Below are 19,571 nucleotides of genomic sequence, written 5' to 3' on the forward strand. Positions count from 1 at the left end.
AAAGTGACTAGAGAGGATTAGAAAGTTGGAGAAGATGTAGTTTCTTTCATCAATTTCACACTTTGAGAAGTTTCTAGGTTTCAAACAGGGTTAGTTCACAATTACTTAGACGTACGTGATTCGTTGAAAAGTACCTCGAAATTTGATGAACCTAAACACGGTGTTGATTTTTTTATGCAACTGTAAAAATTGTAAATTTGCCAATCTTTTTCAATCGGTCAAGTATTTTCTTCTAAAAAGCACGTTTATCCTAGCAAGATACCGATTTGATAAGATCTTTTCCATATGTTTAGGATTTATGAAGGTTGTATAAATAGTTCGGAACTAAAAAATTCCGCTTTCATTTGCTAGTTTAATCAATATGGAAAAATGGAAAAAGTTTCTTGGTACTCAGACTGCGCATCTTTAATTTTCCAAGTGGAATCACCAGGGTTCAGTCAATCAATAAGCTAAGATGCATCAATATTCAGACTAGTCATCGTAAAGGATCTCTTCCTTCTAAAGTTTAGTGCCTTGCGAAAAGATTTTTTAGCGATAGGTTTAGGAGAAAGGATTGAGATGAGTGAAAATACAGACCTACAGTCAGATTTATAAAGTTGAAATGTGAGTATAAATGTGACGAGGAGAGTTTGTTTTTTTTTTGTGTGTTCTAGTCTACGTACAGTTAATCAACCTTTTTCCCGTTGAATATCGACTTTCGATCAGAGGAGTTTGCGTTTTGTTCTTCATTTTTCAAAAAAAAAATGTAATAAATATATTAGTTCACTTCAATTAACATGTACTAGAAATTTTCGTTAACACTAGTATGATTTTCACTAACTTTGTTGTTTACCCTATAAATCGTTCAAGCTTTAAAACCTGAAAGTTGCAAAAACGGCTTTAGATCAGCAAATCAGCACGAAGTTTTCAGCTTTGAATGTGTTTGGAACCAATTGTATTGATGCTTGGTTTTAGTTCTGTTTTATCGGGAAAACCTTCGGCGATTCCATTGCACCCTGAGCTGGCTTTGCTACCCTCGAGTGCTCATTTGCATATTTACACGTAACAGGAATTTAAATAGTAACTACTTATTAGTTGCACGAGGAGGTAAGGATGCCTTTACATGGAACTTCGCAGTTGAATCCTATTTTCTTAATGTTTTTGGTGCGTATTAGTTAAAAAAAATTCGTTTGTTTAGTTTCTCACAATTCAACACGGCGACCTCGGCGACGATGAAGACACACGCAGCAAAAAAAATGAAAGTTACCGCTGCGTGTGGACATAAACTATCCACGACAGCTTGCAAACCATTTGGGATGCAAATAAAATACGGTTTATGACACGTTAAAAAAAGGTAGCCTCGCACCACCTATGTAGCCCTGGCCTGTAGTCTGTTCGGTCCCGCCTAGCTAGGGTAGCCCCGGAACCATTCCGCTAAGCTGGGCCGCCTGGTGGTGATGAGGATGCTGGGCGGCGGCGGCTGCTGCTTGGGCCGAAGCCTGGGAAAGCTGCTGCAACAGATTGGCCCGGGCCTTCTGCTGCTCTAGCCGCTGAACCTGGGCCACCAAGTGTGAGTTTTCCACGTACAGCTCCTTAACCAGAATATCGTTATTGGTGAGCCGATTGGCCTGCTCAGTGATCAGTATATTCTGCGCTTCCAGCCGGTTCCGCAATTCGCTGACTTCACCCCGCTGCTGTTGCCAAATTTCTGGAAGGAAACGGATATTTATTAATTTGTTTAATTTCATCAACCTATTAAACGGAAACCTACGATGCATGAACTGCTCCGAGTAGACCTGTTGCTGCTTGAGCATGGCTTGGAGTTGCCGATTTTTCTGTTCCAAATGATGCACCTTCTGGCCCAGATTGGGATGGCCTCGGGCTAGGATGGGTTTCACCTCGTTCAGCTGCTGGAACTCCACCTTGAGACAGTCGCGCTGATGCGTGAGGTCCTTGATTTCTTCCTGCAGCTGGTGGAGCTGTTTCAGCTGCTCCTGGCTGGCCATGGCTACGTCCGTTTGCGACACGGATTTGTGGCTAAAGATTAAAAAAAGGTTTACAATGAAATTTTGAATCAATCAATGGTATTGGGATGATTTCCTGGAAAGACTTCTGGACAATTGCTTTTGAGGTAGACTTTCTGCTAACGCTCTTGATTGTTCAAAAAACAAATCAAAACGGAACCATGCTAGCTTTCCGATCAAGTGACTTTGAAACTTTGATCAGTTCAGTTTCAACACGAGTGATTTCAATGCTTCCTGCTGCTAAAACAAAAAATCGGGTTTCTGTTCTAGCAGCAGGAAGCATTGAAATCACTTCATGTTGGTCGGGTTATTCATCAATTTTAGAACTAACTAACCGAAATAAATGCTTTCTATCGAACAGAACACTTCAACAGGAAGTTTACGTCAAGTAGAAAATTGAAATAGTGAATAAAAGCTGAACACTTACATGCTATAAGTGGACGCCAAGCTGTGGGTACTCTTGACCGATTTGACCGAGCACACATCCGAACAGTCCACCAGATCCTGATTGTCGGCAACGGCACCGCAGGAACCGACGTCCGTCATCGAAGAAGTGATGGCGGTGGGCGCCGCGATAGGTTTTTGGATCGGTGAAATCGTTCGACTGAAACCACCCGCGGCTAAGTCTTCCCCAGCACCAGCATCGCCCGGTACGCTTAGCAAATGATGATCGTCGGCGCTGGATCGAGCAGCAGTTGGAATCGACGACAGGGAACTGCTCAGCTTTTCTTCGCTTTCTGTCCCATTACGGGTTATCTCGATTTGAGTGCTGCTGAGTTTTAGCTGCTGGCACCAGTTAGGATTGTGATAATCTCGGGCCGCTACTGGTGCTTGAATGGTGCTCTGGTTCCACAAATAGCTGATCGGTGAACTGGCCGGGCTGTCCATTTCCGGTGAAGCTACGCGAGGTGAAGAGGATCTGAAAAATAATTGAGATATTTGTCACCTTTTCTTTGTCTTCAATTACACAAAATCTTACAAAAGAGCATCCGAATGGTATTTGTTTCTCTTTTCCAGCTCCAGAATCCTGTTGCGAAGTTTGTCCACCTCGTGTGTTTTTTCTTCGAGCATTAGTTGAGATTGCTGTAGCTCCAGTTCCAGGTCAAGATACTGTTGCTCCAGTATATCCTTCTCTTCGATAGGCGAAAGTCGCCCATCCTCACTCTTACTTCCACCTTGTCCGGCAAACTGCTCCTCCAGCTCAGCCATCTTTTTCAACAGTTCGTTAAATTTATCATCTGACACCCGCTGTTCCTCTTCAAACAACTGCCGCTCTTCGTTAACCTTCGCCTGCCAATAATCTTCACATGCTTCGTACTCTTTGCTCATCTGTTCTAAACTTGCCTCCAGTTCTGCACAACGAGCTTTGAACTTATCTTGATCCCCGCCCGTTGCACCCTTCTCATCTGGTTCAGTTGTTCCTTCAGCCACTTTTCTTTCTTCCAATTTCTTCTCCAGCTCAACAATTCTGCTCTTCAACTGTCGAACTTCCACTTCTTTCGTTACACCACTAGCCGGATTTATTGCACAGTCTCCACGAATGCCCAACTCCGACTGGAGCGCCATCCAATCGCCACTCGAGTCCGATTCGTTTTCCGTGTCGTTGCTACACTTTCGGAATTTGCCCAACCTAGGACTTTCATCCGAAAGCCGTGCCTTGCTGGGTGAATCACCCTGCCGTTTCCGAGCAGCACTAGCGTTCTCATCAACCCCTCCGGTTACTTCAACCACCACTGGGGACACTTCCAGAGAACTGGTCCTATTGACGACACTCCGCTTCAACTTGAATCTAGCTAGTTCCGCACTTAACATCTCAATTTCGGCACTTTGCTCATCGCTCTTATCGCGTAACTCCGTATTCTCACTCTGCAAAAGCGAAATCTTTTCGATGAGTTCCAGCACTTCACGATCATCTTTTCGACCGAAGCTCTCATCATCGAAATCGTTACGGTTGTTTTCCTCCAGCTCTGCGATATCCCGGTTTAGCTTGATGTTCTTCTCTAAAATTTCCGTGAGCTCCTTAGTCAAGCTTTCCTGTTCTACACGCAAGCCATCATTCTCATCACTCAGCCTACCCATCTCAGTCTTAAGCCGGCCCTCATCCGCCTCCAGGGCCCGTATTCGCTTCTCGAGCAACGCATTGGCACAGGTTAGCTGCTCCCGTTCCAGTGCCAACTGCTCCGTCATCTCCTTCACGGTTTCGTGATGGCGTTGCTCCAGCAGCCGGATCTTGTTGCGCGTAGACGTTTCCAGCGAGTTGTGCCGTTCGTCGATTTCTTGCGCCAGCAGAACGGCCCTCTGGTTAACCTCCTTGTTGTCCGAGTAAAGCTTCTTGTTCTCGTCGACCAGCTGTACGAAGGCCTGCCTTAGGGCCGCGACTTCCGCTTTGTGCAGCGCGAGCAGGGCCTGGGTGAAACGAGAAAGATTTTTGGGTGAGATTCAAAATGAAATTACTGAAAATTCAATCATATAATGTTTGTATCACAAAAAAGTACGAATACAGATGGTAAATAAATCTGGATTTTTTGTTCTTAATTTTGGAGTGAAAATTTCTTACTGCATTTGAGCATTTTGAAGCATTCAGGGATTTATCACAGTAGTTAGTCTCATAGAATATAAGCGATTTTCTCGGGTTGAACGCCGTATTGGAAGGAGTTTCACAAAAAGTTGCAGGTCATGTTATAGAATGGTCAATCAACCCTTCTGAACCATCGTCGATTTGAGAAACTCCATGCGTTGGAATCTACAGTCCACTCCTGAACTCCATAACCTCTTTTTACCTTTTTTGCCTTTTGAGGACATTGTTTCTGAAGTTCAGCTACAAGTTTTTTACACAATGTTTGCTGATCACAAAAGACTATTTCTGACTTTGAACGTAAGTAAAACTATGGTGAATTTTTTTAATTGACTGGGCGCTAGAATTTTACCCATGTTTTTGGGGATGAACGATATGTCTCCAATCCACTCAATCCATGGAAAGCGTTCTCCAACTTCTCGGGCATCCCACGGCCTCCAAGTGGATGGGTGTGGAAATGGAGCCACGGCGGGATCTGCCATTTGGTCTAAAGGGTGTCCACGATGAAATGGTCACACACAAAATTGATTTACAAAATTCGAGTGTTTATCCGATTGCCATCAAATTTTCAGGGATTGAAAAATAACTATTAAACTTAATTTTACCACTTTACTCGTAATTTTATTCACAGTCCATACGCAAACGCCCGCACCTTGGCCTTAACCCTGGCCATAAGATTCTGCACAACCTGTGAATCAACCATTTTTTGCATGTAAACCCATACTTTCTTCTGTTCCTCGACTGCCTTCACTACCTTAGGTTGTTTAAGAAGGTGCTGCTTCATAATCGCCCAGTACTTTTCGATGGGGCGAAGCTCCGAAGTGTTGGGAGGGTTGAACATTATCGGCACGAAATTGACCTTATTGTTCGCATACCACTTCAGCACGTCCTTTTGGTTGTGGCATGAGGCCAAATCCGGCCAGAAGATTGTTGGGACGTTGTGGGCCTTCAGTAGAGGAATTTAAGCAACCGCTTCTGGAGGCACTCTTTCATGTACACCTGTCCGTTCATCGTGTCCTGGATCACGAAAGGTGCACTCCGCTTTCCGCATGTACACATGGCGTGCCAAGCCAGGAATTTTTCGCAAATTTGGACATCTTCTGAGTGCGGACATGCTCCGGAACGCTGAACTTAGCCTTGGTCGTGAAAAACAGATTGCCGGGGACCTGTTTGAAGTCGGCCTTCACATATGTTTCGTCGTCCATGATGCAGCATTCAACTTTCGTCAGCATGTTGAGGTACACGCATATTTTTCTTAAAACATTTATGGTTTTTCCTTCAAAACCGTCAATATGGTTATTTTTCAACAATTTTTCAAGAAATTGGTTTTACCATTTTGCTAGTTCTCGATCATTAACCACAAAATGGTTGAAAAAAATGGTATTTCATCATCGCCATTTTGGAAATATTACAATAGTTGCTTTATCAGAAAAATTATACGACAAGCATCCTCTGCTGAAGGTAGGTTTAATAATATGCTATAGGTGCTCGAAATTATTTTTTAAAATTATTTCTTTCCCAATAGGATGCTAAAAATTGATGATCCTCCTATAATTGGACTTCGAGAAGCAGTACGGCCCTTTTCCAAACCCTCCGGAAAGCTGAATCGGATCGAACTTCCCACAAAACACCAGCCCACAAACTGCGACGGCCAGCAGCATCAGAAGCCCTATTCTAGGGGAGATCGTAACGCAGGTGACGAAGGGTTCTCGAGGAATCGAAGACGAAGTGGCCCGAATCGGTGAAGAGGACTTAAGCTACTGTTCGAGGATCCTGCCAACTATCCTGATGCGCCCATTGAAGGAATTCTACGTATTCTGAAGCAGGAGATTGGTCCACAGCGATCCCAGACGGTGGACGGTCTCGTAAATACCGAGCTGATCGGTTGGGTTCGGATGGGCACAACGGTGGCCACCAATGCGTTGCTGGAACGAGCCGGGGATCCGGTGGCATTGGTGGTGAATCGAGAATTTCGGAAACTTCTCCATATAGGAAACCAGGCCAGGCCCAACAATTTTCAACTGGTGAGTGTTTGTGTGTGAATTTTATCAATTACTTTTTAAGGAACATTAATATTTTTCGAAAATTTTCCTACGTATCCTTTTTTTTTGGTTAAGTACTTACAAGTTCATATAGATACATGTAATTATTTGTATTGATGCTCATCAACAACATAACACCTCTTGGTTTGAAAGTTTTGATTAGTTCTGGCCTAGGCAGCTAAAAAAATGTGACAAATTTGCACAATCAAACTGGGATTTTCTTTTTCCAACAGATTAAATACTTTTTCCATTTCTAGAACATTAAAAAAACCATCGAACCTATACCAAAAGGTTGTCGAAATAGACAACCATCCACGAGGCCGAAACTTGAACCCAACTTTCAGCAGTGTTGCAACGGTGGAATAATTTCGATGGCCGTTGTTTTGGCCCATAGCAACGCCCGTTCGGATCAGGAGCTCCGTGTCGGAGAAATAGCGTTACAGTTGGGATTCCATCATGTGACCTTATCTCACAAAGCCATGCCGATGTTTCGATTGGTTGCACGAGAGTTTACCGCCTGTGCCGAAGCTTACCTGACGACACACACCACAAGCAAACAGATTCGTGGGAAGTCATCAGGCCGGCTTCATGAAGGGACGGTCAACGACGGACAAGATATTCACATTACGGCAAATCCTCCAAAAATGCCGTGAACACCAAGTCCCTACGCACCATCTATTCATCGACCTCAAAGCCGCATACGACGAACGAGCTATGGAAAATCATGGACGAGAACGGCTTTTCCGGGAAGCTGATCAGACTGATCAAGGCGACGATGGATGGAACGCAGTGCTGTGTGCGGATTTCGGGTAACTTATCGGGTTCATTCGATTCGCGCAGGGGGCTTCGACAAGGTGATGGTCTTTCCTGTTCAACGTGGCGCTAGAAGGTGTTATTCGACGAGATCTAGTCAACTTATCTGCTTTGCCGATGACATTGATGTAGTCGGCAGATCATCTGCGGCGGTGGAGGAGATCTACCGCAAACTGAAACGCGAAGCAGGAAGGATTGGGTTGATGATTAATACGTCCAAGACGAAGTACATGCTGGCCTGCGGATCCGAGACCGAGATCTGGTACAGCAACGGAACGACGGCTTTTGTTTGCCACTCTAATTGTTGTTGTCTCTCTGTGTTTTTTACGTGGTTACACGTGTTTTTGTATGACATCGTAAACTCTAAACTATAAACACTGACCATACTGAGGGTTCCAGCCAGGAACGTGTTTTTTTCGTGCTCGTCATTTTTTCCGGAAAATGTGCAGTTTTCAAGTGAAACTATCAGTTGTATACGCGAAAAATACTAACGCCGTATGATCGGGAGCGGGTTGCATTAGTTGTGTTAGACTAATGTTAAAAATAGTGGTTTTGTGATTTTGAGTTTGTGCATCGAAGATTTTGTTTATGGAAAACAAAGTGTTGTGCAATTAAGGGGAATGCACGATTGCATCCAATATTGATTCAACAGGCGAAAAATATCAGAGTGCGGGCTTATATTAGAAATTTGAGTGTCCGGATATGAAATGCGGTTGAAAATAATGAATTTATGGTGACTTTGGGTAGTGCGTTTCTTTGTTTCTTTCCCATGAAATGTGTTTGCCACACGCTTGTCCTTTGGTTGCCAACGGAGGTTAAAGGCATGCTATGTTTTTTTTCGGTGGTCATGTCCAAACGGCATTTTCTGAAGTACCAATGAAGTTTTGAGGGAGGTAGCTGCATTAAGATAAGTATCATTAAATGAAAAATTATTAAAAACTTTTTTAAACAAATATTTCTAAGATGCCGTTTATTTAATCCTTTTATAATAATTCTGCTTTTCGAATTTGAACGGAATGCTTCCACTTGTTCATTGTGTTCAGAATACACAATTTATTTGTGATGGGTCTAATTATATTGAATTTACTTTGAACTTTACTTGACTTACAGAAAAATCAATATGTAAAATACTTTTGCATCTTACCTAAATTATTGTACGAACCTTTCGAGCTCTCGAAGACCTCGAAAGGTTTTTGGTTCTATTAATGTTTTTTTTTTGTTCTTTTTTACTTTCAAGAGCGAGTAAAGGCGCTTTATCCTTGGCCGATGACCAGAAATGATGGTACACAGAAATCAATAAATAATATCACCATTTTTAATATTAAATGATTTTAAGTTCTCCAGATGATAAATCTTGTTTGCTGATCATGAACCTTGTTTAAAGATTTCTGTGTACAAAATAACTCATTTCCAGCCGTTGAAAGAAAGTTCATGTTTCAAAGGATCCCTTATCATCAAGAAGCACTTTTTAGCTCGTGCTTCCACCGCAATGCCCCTCGGAGCGTATGGTACTGGTGGTCCACGCTCCTTCCTTTTCCTTGTTCCTGACGTCTCTGCGTTCTCTGCTCCACAGTAGGCCCGACCATTTTATGTTTTAAATTATTTTAACGTTTTTATGTTAACATAATTAAAAGCATAAACAAAGACAAGATGAATAATAAAATGTTTTTATTATTCTTCGGGACTCAGACTTAAGTTCTGGCTGTGGAAGTACGATTAGTGATTAGTGAACTATAAACACTGACCATACTGACTGGACACTCGATTTCGTTCGTTGGATAATTTTTCCAACAGTACGCAATATCGATTCCAGAGTGCGCATCGATCGATTTGAAGAAATGTTATCCCAGTTAGAAATTGCCAACCAACTTTCGAAAAAATTAGGCAATTTCGACGTTAATATCGGGCTTAACAGGTCCCTTTTTCCTACCGGGCATTTGTATCGGCCAAATGGTAGGTTCGCCACCTACCGTCGGTATTGCGAACCTGCTAAATTTGACAAAAAAAAATTAGCCAGAAAATGATCGAATTTTTGTTCTAAATGTACTGTCAGTATGTTCAGTGCTGAAAAAATGTTTTTTTTTTCTTCAAAAGAAGGTTTAGCATAAAAATTCTCTTGGCAAAAATGTCATAATTCTTTCGATTTTTTTTTTTTTCATATTTTCAATTATTCTTGTTTAGTAAAATCCGCTTTAAACTGACAAAACCAGATAAATATCGTATAAAAATTACAATGTAAAATAAAATCTGGTCGTGATTGAGATACAGGGGCAAAACTTTGTTTGCAGCTCTGCAAAATCTTAAGTATAAAAATGGAGGCGTTTTTTTTGTAACACCATCACCTATAAACGGTCGGTCGGAATGAAGAAAAATTTGGTATTCGAGGGTTTCAACCAGTGGTTGTATTTGGATGAGAATGAATTGATCAACCTTCTCTCGCTCAACGCTTTACTCGGAAGCAAAGGTTGCTTTGAGGCAGCGAAAACGACAAAACCGATGATGCATACGCTCTCAACATGGCCCGCCTTCACGAAGCAATATAGGTACATTCGAGGCAGCGAATCCAAAAAACCAAACGAATGGCTCTCACTCTCACTCATCTCCTGTTACATTCTTGAGGGAACCGAATTCAAAAGGCACAGCACAGTCGTTGTTGCCTCAACCTTTGCGGCGAGGTTGAAGATGTTCTCCTCAACGACAGCTATCGGCTGGAGTTATTCAAATTCAAGAACGTAAATGAGTATTTGTGCCTCGTCTTCTTCATGCATCATATAGCAACCGAACGTTGAGAGAGTTCGTTCGGGGCAGCAAACGAATAGTATCTCTCAGAGCAGATCCTCCTCATGGGAGGAGGTTTGAATGAATGTATGTGTAACGTCTCCTGTATAGCTATGCGAGGCCTCAAAGCGTGTATTTTAAGAGCCTCTGATGAGAAAATTGGTGAGGATTTCAATCACTGGTTTCAACCAACTTTAAATGAAATACAAGCCATACAATTTTGTTACGATTTTCATAAAAATCGATTCGCGAGCACGATGAAGATAAGGACGTGTAGATGAAATAAAACATTCATTTCGATATATTTATTTAAAGGTAAAACGAAGTTTACCGGGTCAGCTAGTTATACATATTTTAGCCTTAAATTTGGCTTTAATTTTATGTTTAGTAACGAAATTTCATTGTTTTACTTCATATTTACTCGTTGTAATTTCAAATCTACTTTGTTTCGTGAGTTGTGGACGCTCACCGCTCCCCTGAGCCCTTCCAGCGATCCCCAAATTTCAAAGTTGAGCTCACCGATGCCATGGAAGCTCTCAACGCCTTCTAAAGGTGGTTGGGACCACTTTGAAAACCACTACCATAGACCGAGTGAATGTTAGAAATTATGTTCGTCAAGTTATGTCAAGAGACGGAATACTATGAAAATGAATAAAAAAAAACACGGGTGTTTTGTAAGTTCGTTTATCGTTTAAAACAAATTTCAAATATCTTTGACGCAGTTTGATAAAAATTAAATTTTTTTAAAAAAATGATCAATCCGAGGAGTGAACCCACACTTGATGAAGCTACAGTGTCGAACAATAGAATAGGATCGCTCTAATGCAAAATATTCAAATCGCCTTTATAAACTGCCAATTCAAATATAATAATATGCGACACCTAGCGGCAAGCACTTATTGTAGTATGCCAACTTTGTATACTGCACGTTTGTTGCAATCAAAGCAACCCGTTTGTTCTACTCGACCAGAAAGCTGTCAGAGGGTGAAAAAAGTCGCGTCATAAAATAAGACCAGCTCATCGGTTCGGCTGTACCGGCATTTTCAGCGCTCTAGATTTGAAGAAAAGGTGTTGTTTGTCCATTTTCGTGTCCTGGTAAGTATTTCCCATAAAATTATTCATGTAAATCATGAAAACAAACAAAATATATAGATTTCCTTCCTCCTACTTTGTTTTCAGCGAAAAAGCGATGGGTCGGGCACAGCACTGCACGAAGGTCCAGCGAGCGACCATCCGGAATCTGTACAAGGCTGGCAAAAGCCAACGCGAGATTGCCGACTACTTAGGAAGGTCGAAAACTTTCGTTTTCAACGCGCTTCACAGCACCGGCAAACGGGAAATGACCGGCCGCCCCCGCAAAACGACGCCGAAGGACGATTTGGCAATAAAGCAGGCCTCGCAAAAGGACCCTTTCAAAGCGTCCAAGCAGATCAGAGACGAGCAGAACTTATTTGTGAGTTTCCGGACGGTTCAGCGACGGTTGGCGGAGAAGGGAGTAGAAGGAAAAAGTCCTCGAAAAGTGCCGATGCTGACGCCGAAGCACTTGAAGGCGCGACTGAAGTATGCGAAGGACCACTTCGATTGGGTCGGTCCAGAAAAGGAGAATCTATAGAGAAATGTGCTGTGGTTGGATGAGACCAAAGTGAACCTCATCGGCTCAGACGAAAAGAGTTGGGTCCATCGCCCACTCGGCTGTGCGTATATGGCCCAGTATACAAATAAAACATTCAAACATGGAGGAGGTAGCATCATGGTGTGGGGGTGCTTTTCTTGGTACGGGGTGGGTCCCTTGTACTGGATCGACCGGATTATGGACCAGCATCTCTACGGCCAGATACTTCGAGAAGTAATGCTGCCACACGCCGAGTGGGAGATGCCCCCAAAAGTGGCAGTTCCAGCAGGACAACGACCACAAACATACCGCTAAAACGGTTAAAAAGTGGTTCCAGGATAATAAGGTAACCGTTATGGAGTAGCCAGCACAGTCCCCTGATCTCAATCCCATAGAGAACCTATGGGAAATAGTTAAACGTAAGGTGTACACCGAAAAATCAAAAAACAAGCAGCAGCTGTGGGAGAGAATTCAGGCGGTGTGGTACGCTATCCCGGTGAGAACGTGCCAAAATCTGGTGGAATCGATGTCGAACCGGGTGCGAGAAGTGTTGCGTAATAAGGGTTATACCACCAAATACTAACCCTGCAAATCGATCACGGTATGAATTCCCTTTTTTTTTTTATTATTACCATGAATTCTAAAGCGGTCCTATTTTATGGCGTGTTATATTAGTCAGGGAGTATGCTTAAAACGTATTTTTAGATAAAGGACAATTGTTTTAACTACGGATGATTTTAATTTCTTCGAAGAATGGAATTAACAATTTGTAAATGGTTTGATGCACTTAAATGGAATTTTTTTTTCTTAAAGTTTTGTCACTTTCTGTTTTGGATTGAGCTGTGGTCCTATTCTATTGCCGACACTGTATATCACCCAATGTAAATATTCAAGTTTAAAGCGTAGGTGAAGTCATTCCACTACGAAGATTTGCCAACAAACAGAACAGATCAATTCTCAAACAGCTTTAAACATTCCTGCAGCAGCTGTGCCGCGTAAACAAAACCAAACCCGAATGGCTTGAGTCGCAAAACAAAGAGAGAGAAACCAACACTTACGCGCATAATCGACGAGGTGTCACCGCCATCGCCAAGCCGCTGCTGTTCGTCCTCAAGGGCAGTCACCAGATCAGCCACCTGGATTTCCGCTCCGTAGAACCCGAGCTCGTGCAGCAGAGCCCGCGGTTCCACGATGCCCGCCGATTCCCACATGTCCAAGATGATGGCCGCCGACAGGGAACCGATTTCCGCCGTCCAATCTGGGGAATTAACGATGGAATAATTTTTTTTGTTTTTTTTTTTTTGCGCACACATTACGATGTACGGTTGTTGGTTTTTTAAAGGAAAATGATAGATAATTACCGGGCATTCGAACCGTAAAACCGACCGTTTCCTCGACGCTATCGCGATCCAACTCCTGAGCCTTGAAGGTGTCACTTTCGTCGTATAAGCGGCGCATCGGCGAAACTCCGCCACCCTCAATGCCCCCGTTGTTGATGCCGCCCCCAATCGGTAAAATATCCGAATCACTTTGTAGCAGCGATATGAACTCATCGAAGCTGATACCCTCGATCGGCTGGAGGGAAAGTTTGGTGAACACTTCCTGGGCCGCGAGCTTAGCCGGAAGCTTCTGCAGGCCAACCCGTTCGCAGACCACCTCCAGCTGGCCTCGATTGAGCAGATCTCCGTGGCCGCCATCCAGGAGCGAGTCCCAAACCTCCCGCAGGTTTTCCGACAAACGCATAAAGTAAATCTTTTTATCGATCGTCTCATCCATGTTCAGCTGATCGCGAACGTTTTTCGTGTTTATGAGCGTTCGATTAACAAGGTCTGGCCGCTGTCGATGAGTCGGTAGAGAGGCACATCGTTTCAGCCTGTTGACGCCTAGGGGGCGCTTTCGTTTAGAACCGTGTATATCGCTCTGGGATGCGGATCGCTGCACTTGTTTGGAGGAATTGTTTTTACCATCTTCGGTGGAGCTTTGCTGCTGCTGCTGCTGTTGGGGAACAGATTCGTTGTCCGAGTTGCTGACATCCGAGCCACTGTCCAGTCCGTTGCAGTCATCGGTTCGGGGACGCGATCGACGGCCGTATTTTTTCGTCCCAACCACAAACTTGGGCGACACTTCCCGATCTGATGATACGTGCTCATCATCATTATCGGAATGCTGACCCGTTGTTGTTGTTGTGGTGAGCTGCATACTCGATGATACCGAATCCCCGGATGGTGCCATCTTTTTCTGGTTGCCACTTCCAATGATCACCGATTGGCCATCGGCCGTTTCTACTACGGCCGCATTAGTTGGCGATGATGAGTTACTAATTCGACAGGTTAGGTGTGGAGGCCGTTTCTTCGATGAGAGTCTTATACTAGTCGGGCTCGTTGCTGCATTTGAATTATCACTTCCGCCTCCACTCGGTAAAGTTGCTGCCGTGGGCGATTCTGACGGAATGTTCTGGCCATTTTCAGTCGCATCTGTTGAGGAGAAAGAACAAAACAAAATTAGAAGTTGTACCAATTGATGGCGAGTTAAAAGAAGATGGAAGCACCCCCACCAAAGAATGTTTCACCCATCGAAATCTTACACAGTATGATTAACATGACGGCAGGGCGAATGATGAAACGGCCCTGATATAATGCCGCTTTGGGCCACCACCACGTCGTCTTCGTGACTGCACTCGGGCAATCGCTCGAACCGAATGCCTTCGCAGGTTAGCCATTAGCTTAACAAAAAACTCCAAGCAGCAATGCTATTCCGCCTAAACTAAAACCGTATAAACTCCACATACGCATCAGGCAGCAGCGCAGTCAACCAACGCGATTATTTACCATCATTAACATTGGGCCAGCCAGCAGTTCGGCTTCGGTTTAAGATCGATGGCAATCGACGACGACGACGACGACGACGACGACGGGGGGATCGCAAAAATGAACTGAAACAACACCTCCACCAACCTGCTAACTGCCGCTAAGCTTAGCAAAAGCAACAGGCAGCAAGTGTTTACAAGATCTATAATTGTATTTATGTGCGAGAATCAGCACCTCTCTAAGTAGGTACCTAAGTATATCTAGCTTAGCCTAGTCTAGAGCTTCAACGGCAATCGAGTTGCGCGAAACACCCCGTATGGATAAAGGGTAGGTACTCTGCTTCACGAGTTTACGGTCGTTGTTCTGTTTACACTTAATTTCCTTCCAATCAATTTAAGAGCCGTTTATTGGGGGGGAAGGTCGTCAATTTAGTGTACCTTTTTTTTGGAACCATGTTTACAAATTTAAAAAAAAAGTGGCTAAGAAAAGCTATTCCAAATTAAACAACGTGGCTTTAAAAGGTAAGTCACCTTTGTTTACACCTTGTAACTCTTCCTGGTGAGATCTTGGTGCGATGTGATTAAGTGTGTTTTATAGAAAAATGTGAACGAGAACACACAGTTGATTCTACATGTTCCGGTTTGTGCCTTACGTAAAATGTCCTTCGAGCTACAATTGCATTCTAAAAAGAATGAAATCGCGTGAAGCAGCGCACTCGCTTCCAACTTTGACCAGCTGCCATTTCTGCCTGGGTATATTTTCTCATGGAATTTCCACAAAATCTAGTTCAACTATCCAACTAACACTCCGCAAAATTTAAAGACTGTACTGACTGGGGAAAAAGATACAGCTATTTCTAGCGTAATAAATTCATAAGGGCGAAATTTTAGATTTAGATTTTTTTGTCAATAAAAAATAACCATTTTTCAATGCTACATAACTCTGTTATTTTTTAACGGAAATTATAAAATAGCACATCAAAATGCATTGAAATTTTATCAGCTTTCCAAATAAAATAGCTGGAAAAAAATAAATAAAGACCTTCAACATGAAAAGTTGAAAATAAACTTTAAATGGCGTCTAAAAGTACCGGCTGCATCACCGAATATTTTGCAAAAAATACCATTGAATAGCTCAATTTATGATGCAACTTTCATCTGAAGACACCAAAGTGGGCCATCAACTCCTTGAAGAGTTATAAAAGAAATAATGGCAACAAATCTCTTTTTTTGCATCGAAAACAAACAATGGTCGAACAATTGCACTAACATATGGAGTGAGCGCGTACTTCTAATAACATGGAAACAAAAGAACTTTTCAAACCAGGTAAAAAACACTATTTTTTTGTGCTTTGTAGACTGCCCCTACTCGCATAACAGTCCCATATGAATTTTCGTCATTTTAGGTCAACATAGGGATTCAAAATAAAACACTAAAAGAAGAGGTTTTGTTCTACAAATTTCGAAAAAAAATCAATTTGTGGCTGTCCTATATGAAATATACCCGAATAACAGTTCCATGAAATACCACGGATTTGGTTACTTTTCAATGCTTCTTTCGGCGAAATAGTCTTTGTGTTGAGGAAAACAATAACAGCACTGGCAACTCTGCACTCAGCTGGCTCACCCAGAGATGCCAATGTGCCTGATTTTTCAGGCGTTGCCTGATTTTTCGAGGCTCTGCCTGACAACCTGATAAGCCATTGATTTTCCCTGATTTTTGAAAATATGCCTGATTTTGCCTGAGTTTTGCGAATGTCATGAAAAATGGGTAGTAAGGAACTGGAGTTGGTACCATAGCTGAAGTGAAAAAGTGAAAATGTGGCTGAATCAAAGCAATCGAAAGATTCCCGTTAATTCTTATTGAAAAAGAGAATTGAAGGGATTGCTTTAATGCAGCAGAATTATTCAACTAAGTAGGCTCACAACACATATTGGAGTGAAAATGTGGAGCGATGACCAAAAAAAAAAAAAAAGGTCATCACTTTGAGCGAAATTTCCGTTACTTTTACGTAGCCTGATTTTGCCTGATTTTTATTTCGCAAGTTCCCTGATTTTTGAAAATAAATGTTGGCAACCCTGGGCTCACCAGGGCAGCTAGACTGTCCCTTGGCGGAAGCACCATCGGCTGTCAACTGAAACGTCAATCCTATTTCCGGCGTGTGACGAATAGGCAGTTTTTAACTACAGTTGCGATTTTAAAGTATTTGTCTCTAATAAAGTTTTATAGTAGTATATTAAATACTGTGTCGTTATTCTGGTCATCACGTCCCGCACGGTATTTAAAAAGTGGCGACGAGATATCGCGGTAGCTTTTGTTTCGCGAGTGAAGTTTAAAGTTAACTCGTTCATCATACCGCCCCCCACGCGGAAACGTCGGATTTCGTCGATGTCAGATCTGGACGACGAAATGAACGGTGCTGCTGGAAATAACCCAAATGGACCACAACCCGCTGCCAATGGGCACACCCAGCAAGGGCAGCCGTCGTTGTCAACCGACGTCCTGATAGTCCAGCTTCTACAACAGCTCCAGCAACAGCAGCAAGCAACGAATTTACTCATCCAGCAACAGCAAAGAGCCCAGGAGCAGCAAAATGCTAGGTTCCAGCTGCAGAATGAGGCAATCAACAACATGCGTACACCGTCTAGCTCGGCAGGGTTACTCGACTCTTTAGCGAGCAATGTTAAGGAATTCTGGTACCAGTTAGACGAGAACATAACCTTCACTGTATGGTTCTCACGGTATGAAGAGCTGTTTTCCAAGGACGCGGCTGAGCTGGATGATTCTGCCAAGGTGATTCTACTTATGCGAAAACTCGGAGTTTCGGAACATGAGCGTTACACAAGTTTCATTCTCCCGCAAACTGCAAAAGATTTCACCTTCGAACAGACAGTCTCAAAATTAAAGAATCTGTTCGGAGCTCCAGAATCAATCCTGAGCCGCCGCTATCGTTGCTTGCAGGAATCAAAAGGACCAACCGAAGACTACGTAAGCTATGCCTGCCGAATCAACCGCAGTTGTGTCGAATTTGAGCTCAGTAGAATAACCGAGGAAGAATTTAAGTGCCTCATCTTCATTTTTGGGCTTAAATCCGAAGTCGACGCAGAAATCCGAACACGGCTCCTGACCCGGATGGAGGAAACAAGTGGGATTACCCTTGAAAAACTATCGGCCGAATGTCAGCGTCTTATCAATTTACGGCATGATACGGAAATAATCGAGGGTAGTTCGGTCAACGCTATAAGAGGGCAGCAGTTTCAAGCTCCATCTGAAATCAAACAATTTCAGGCGTCGGATAAAGCAGCACTCTCTGTTCCAGACAAACGAACGCCATCGGGTCCCTGCTGGAATTGTGGGCAGATGCTCTTCAATAGAGATTGCCCTTTTAAAAGCCACAGATGTTCGGAATGCAATCGGTTTGGTCATCGAGAGGGCTTTTGTTCTAGCTCTCGCCGGTCATCAAGGTCTAGACGTCAACAGAGAAAGAATGTCAACAACTTCGAGGTCGACATGAGAACCGTGAGTGTCGCATTGTGTACGGTGAAAAATAAAAGAAAATATGTGTCAGCCGAGCTCAATGGAACAAAAGTGAAACTCCAGTTCGACACCGCATCGGACATAACAGTTGTGTCAAGTGAAACTTGGGGAAAAATTGGAAAACCGAGCACAAAAACAGCGTCAGTGAAAGCTAAATCTGCATCCGGAGATAATCAGGCTCTACTGTCGGAATTTGAGTGTTTAGTGAAGATAAGTGGCATTTCCCAAATCTGTACGGTGTTTGTTGTGTCACAAGACTTGAACATTCTTGGACTGGACCTGATTGAAAAGTTTTGTTTGGATTCAGTCCCAATGGTGAACTTTTGCTATCAAATCAGTGAAAAAGTGGACCCTATCACCATCCGTCTTAAACGAAAATACCCGAAAGTGTTCAGTACAGATTTGGGAAAGTGCACCAAAACCGTAGTGAAGTTGGATCTGAAACCAGACCGAAGACCAGTGTTTAGACCCAAACGTCCTGTGGCATACTCGATGTATTTGGCTTTTGATGAGGAATTAGACCGTTTGGAGCACCTTGGTATAATTACACCCACTGACTATTCCGAGTGGGCGGCTCCAATCGTTGCGGTGCGTAAGGCGAACGGCAACATACGGCTCTGCGGCGACTATTCCACAGGCCTCAATGAGGCTTTACAACCGAACCAGTATCCCCTGCCGCTGCCAAATGATATTTTCAACAAACTGGGTAACTGCAGGGTGTTCAGCATCGTCGATATGTCCGAGTCTTATTTACAAATTCCTGTCGATGAGGCTACGAGTAAGTTGCTGTCCATTAACACCCATCGAGGCATCTATCAAGTGAACCGTCTGGCACCGGGTGTCAAAGCTGCACCAGGAATTTTTCAACAAATCGTCGACACGCTGCTGGCCGGACTTTCAAGGACCTGTGGTTATTTAGATGACCTGATTGTGGGTGGAGAAACCGAAGAAGAGCACTGGAACAACCTCCAGGCTTTGTTTGAGCGCTTGGAGGAATTTGATTTCACAGTGCGATTAGAGAAATGTTCGTTTGGCCGCCAGCAAATCAAATATCTGGGCCATTTGTTGGATCACCATGGAATCCGCCCAGATCCCGGCAAAGTCGCTGCCATCAAGCTTATGCCTCCTCCCAATAATGTCAGCGAAGTACGCTCGTTCCTAGGAGCTATAAATTTCTACGGAAAATTTGTTGCTAACATGAGAGATCTGCGTTATCCTCTGGACGAATTGTTGAAATCCGGAGCAAAATTTGTTTGGAGCCCAGAATGCCAAGCATCTTTCGTCAAGTTTAAAGAAATTCTTTCGTCAGACCTCCTACTCACGCACTACAACCCGCAGCTGGAAATAATCGTTTCCGCTGATGCATCGTCGGTCGGTCTTGGAACCACAATATCGCATCGATTT

The 19,571-nt window shown here is 43.3% G+C and overlaps 1 protein-coding gene across 6 annotated transcripts in view; it reads right to left on the reverse strand.

Moving 5' to 3' along the window:
* Positions 1–238: 238 nt before the first annotated feature.
* LOC129746178 (blastoderm-specific protein 25D) overlaps positions 239–19,571 on the reverse strand; it is a 66,491-nt gene continuing 47,158 nt past the window's right edge. For 5 of the 6 annotated variants that reach the window (XM_055739716.1, XM_055739715.1, XM_055739714.1 and 2 more), the window contains 6 exons: positions 13,185–14,297; positions 12,882–13,081; positions 2,983–4,409; positions 2,431–2,922; positions 1,751–2,016; positions 239–1,687 (listed from right to left, as the gene is read on the reverse strand). In XM_055739716.1, the coding sequence (XP_055595691.1) occupies positions 1,389–1,687; positions 1,751–2,016; positions 2,431–2,922; positions 2,983–4,409; positions 12,882–13,081; positions 13,185–14,297 (3,797 nt within the window). In that variant the 3' untranslated portion in view covers positions 239–1,388. Of the gene's footprint in view, positions 1,688–1,750; positions 2,017–2,430; positions 2,923–2,982; positions 4,410–12,881; positions 13,082–13,184; positions 14,298–14,407; positions 14,505–19,571 lie in introns of those variants that run through there. The other variant, XM_055739719.1, reaches the window with a different exon arrangement.

This window comes from Uranotaenia lowii, chromosome 2, assembly GCF_029784155.1.
Source record: "Uranotaenia lowii strain MFRU-FL chromosome 2, ASM2978415v1, whole genome shotgun sequence".
In the NCBI taxonomy this organism is placed as follows: Eukaryota; Metazoa; Arthropoda; class Insecta; order Diptera; family Culicidae; genus Uranotaenia; species Uranotaenia lowii.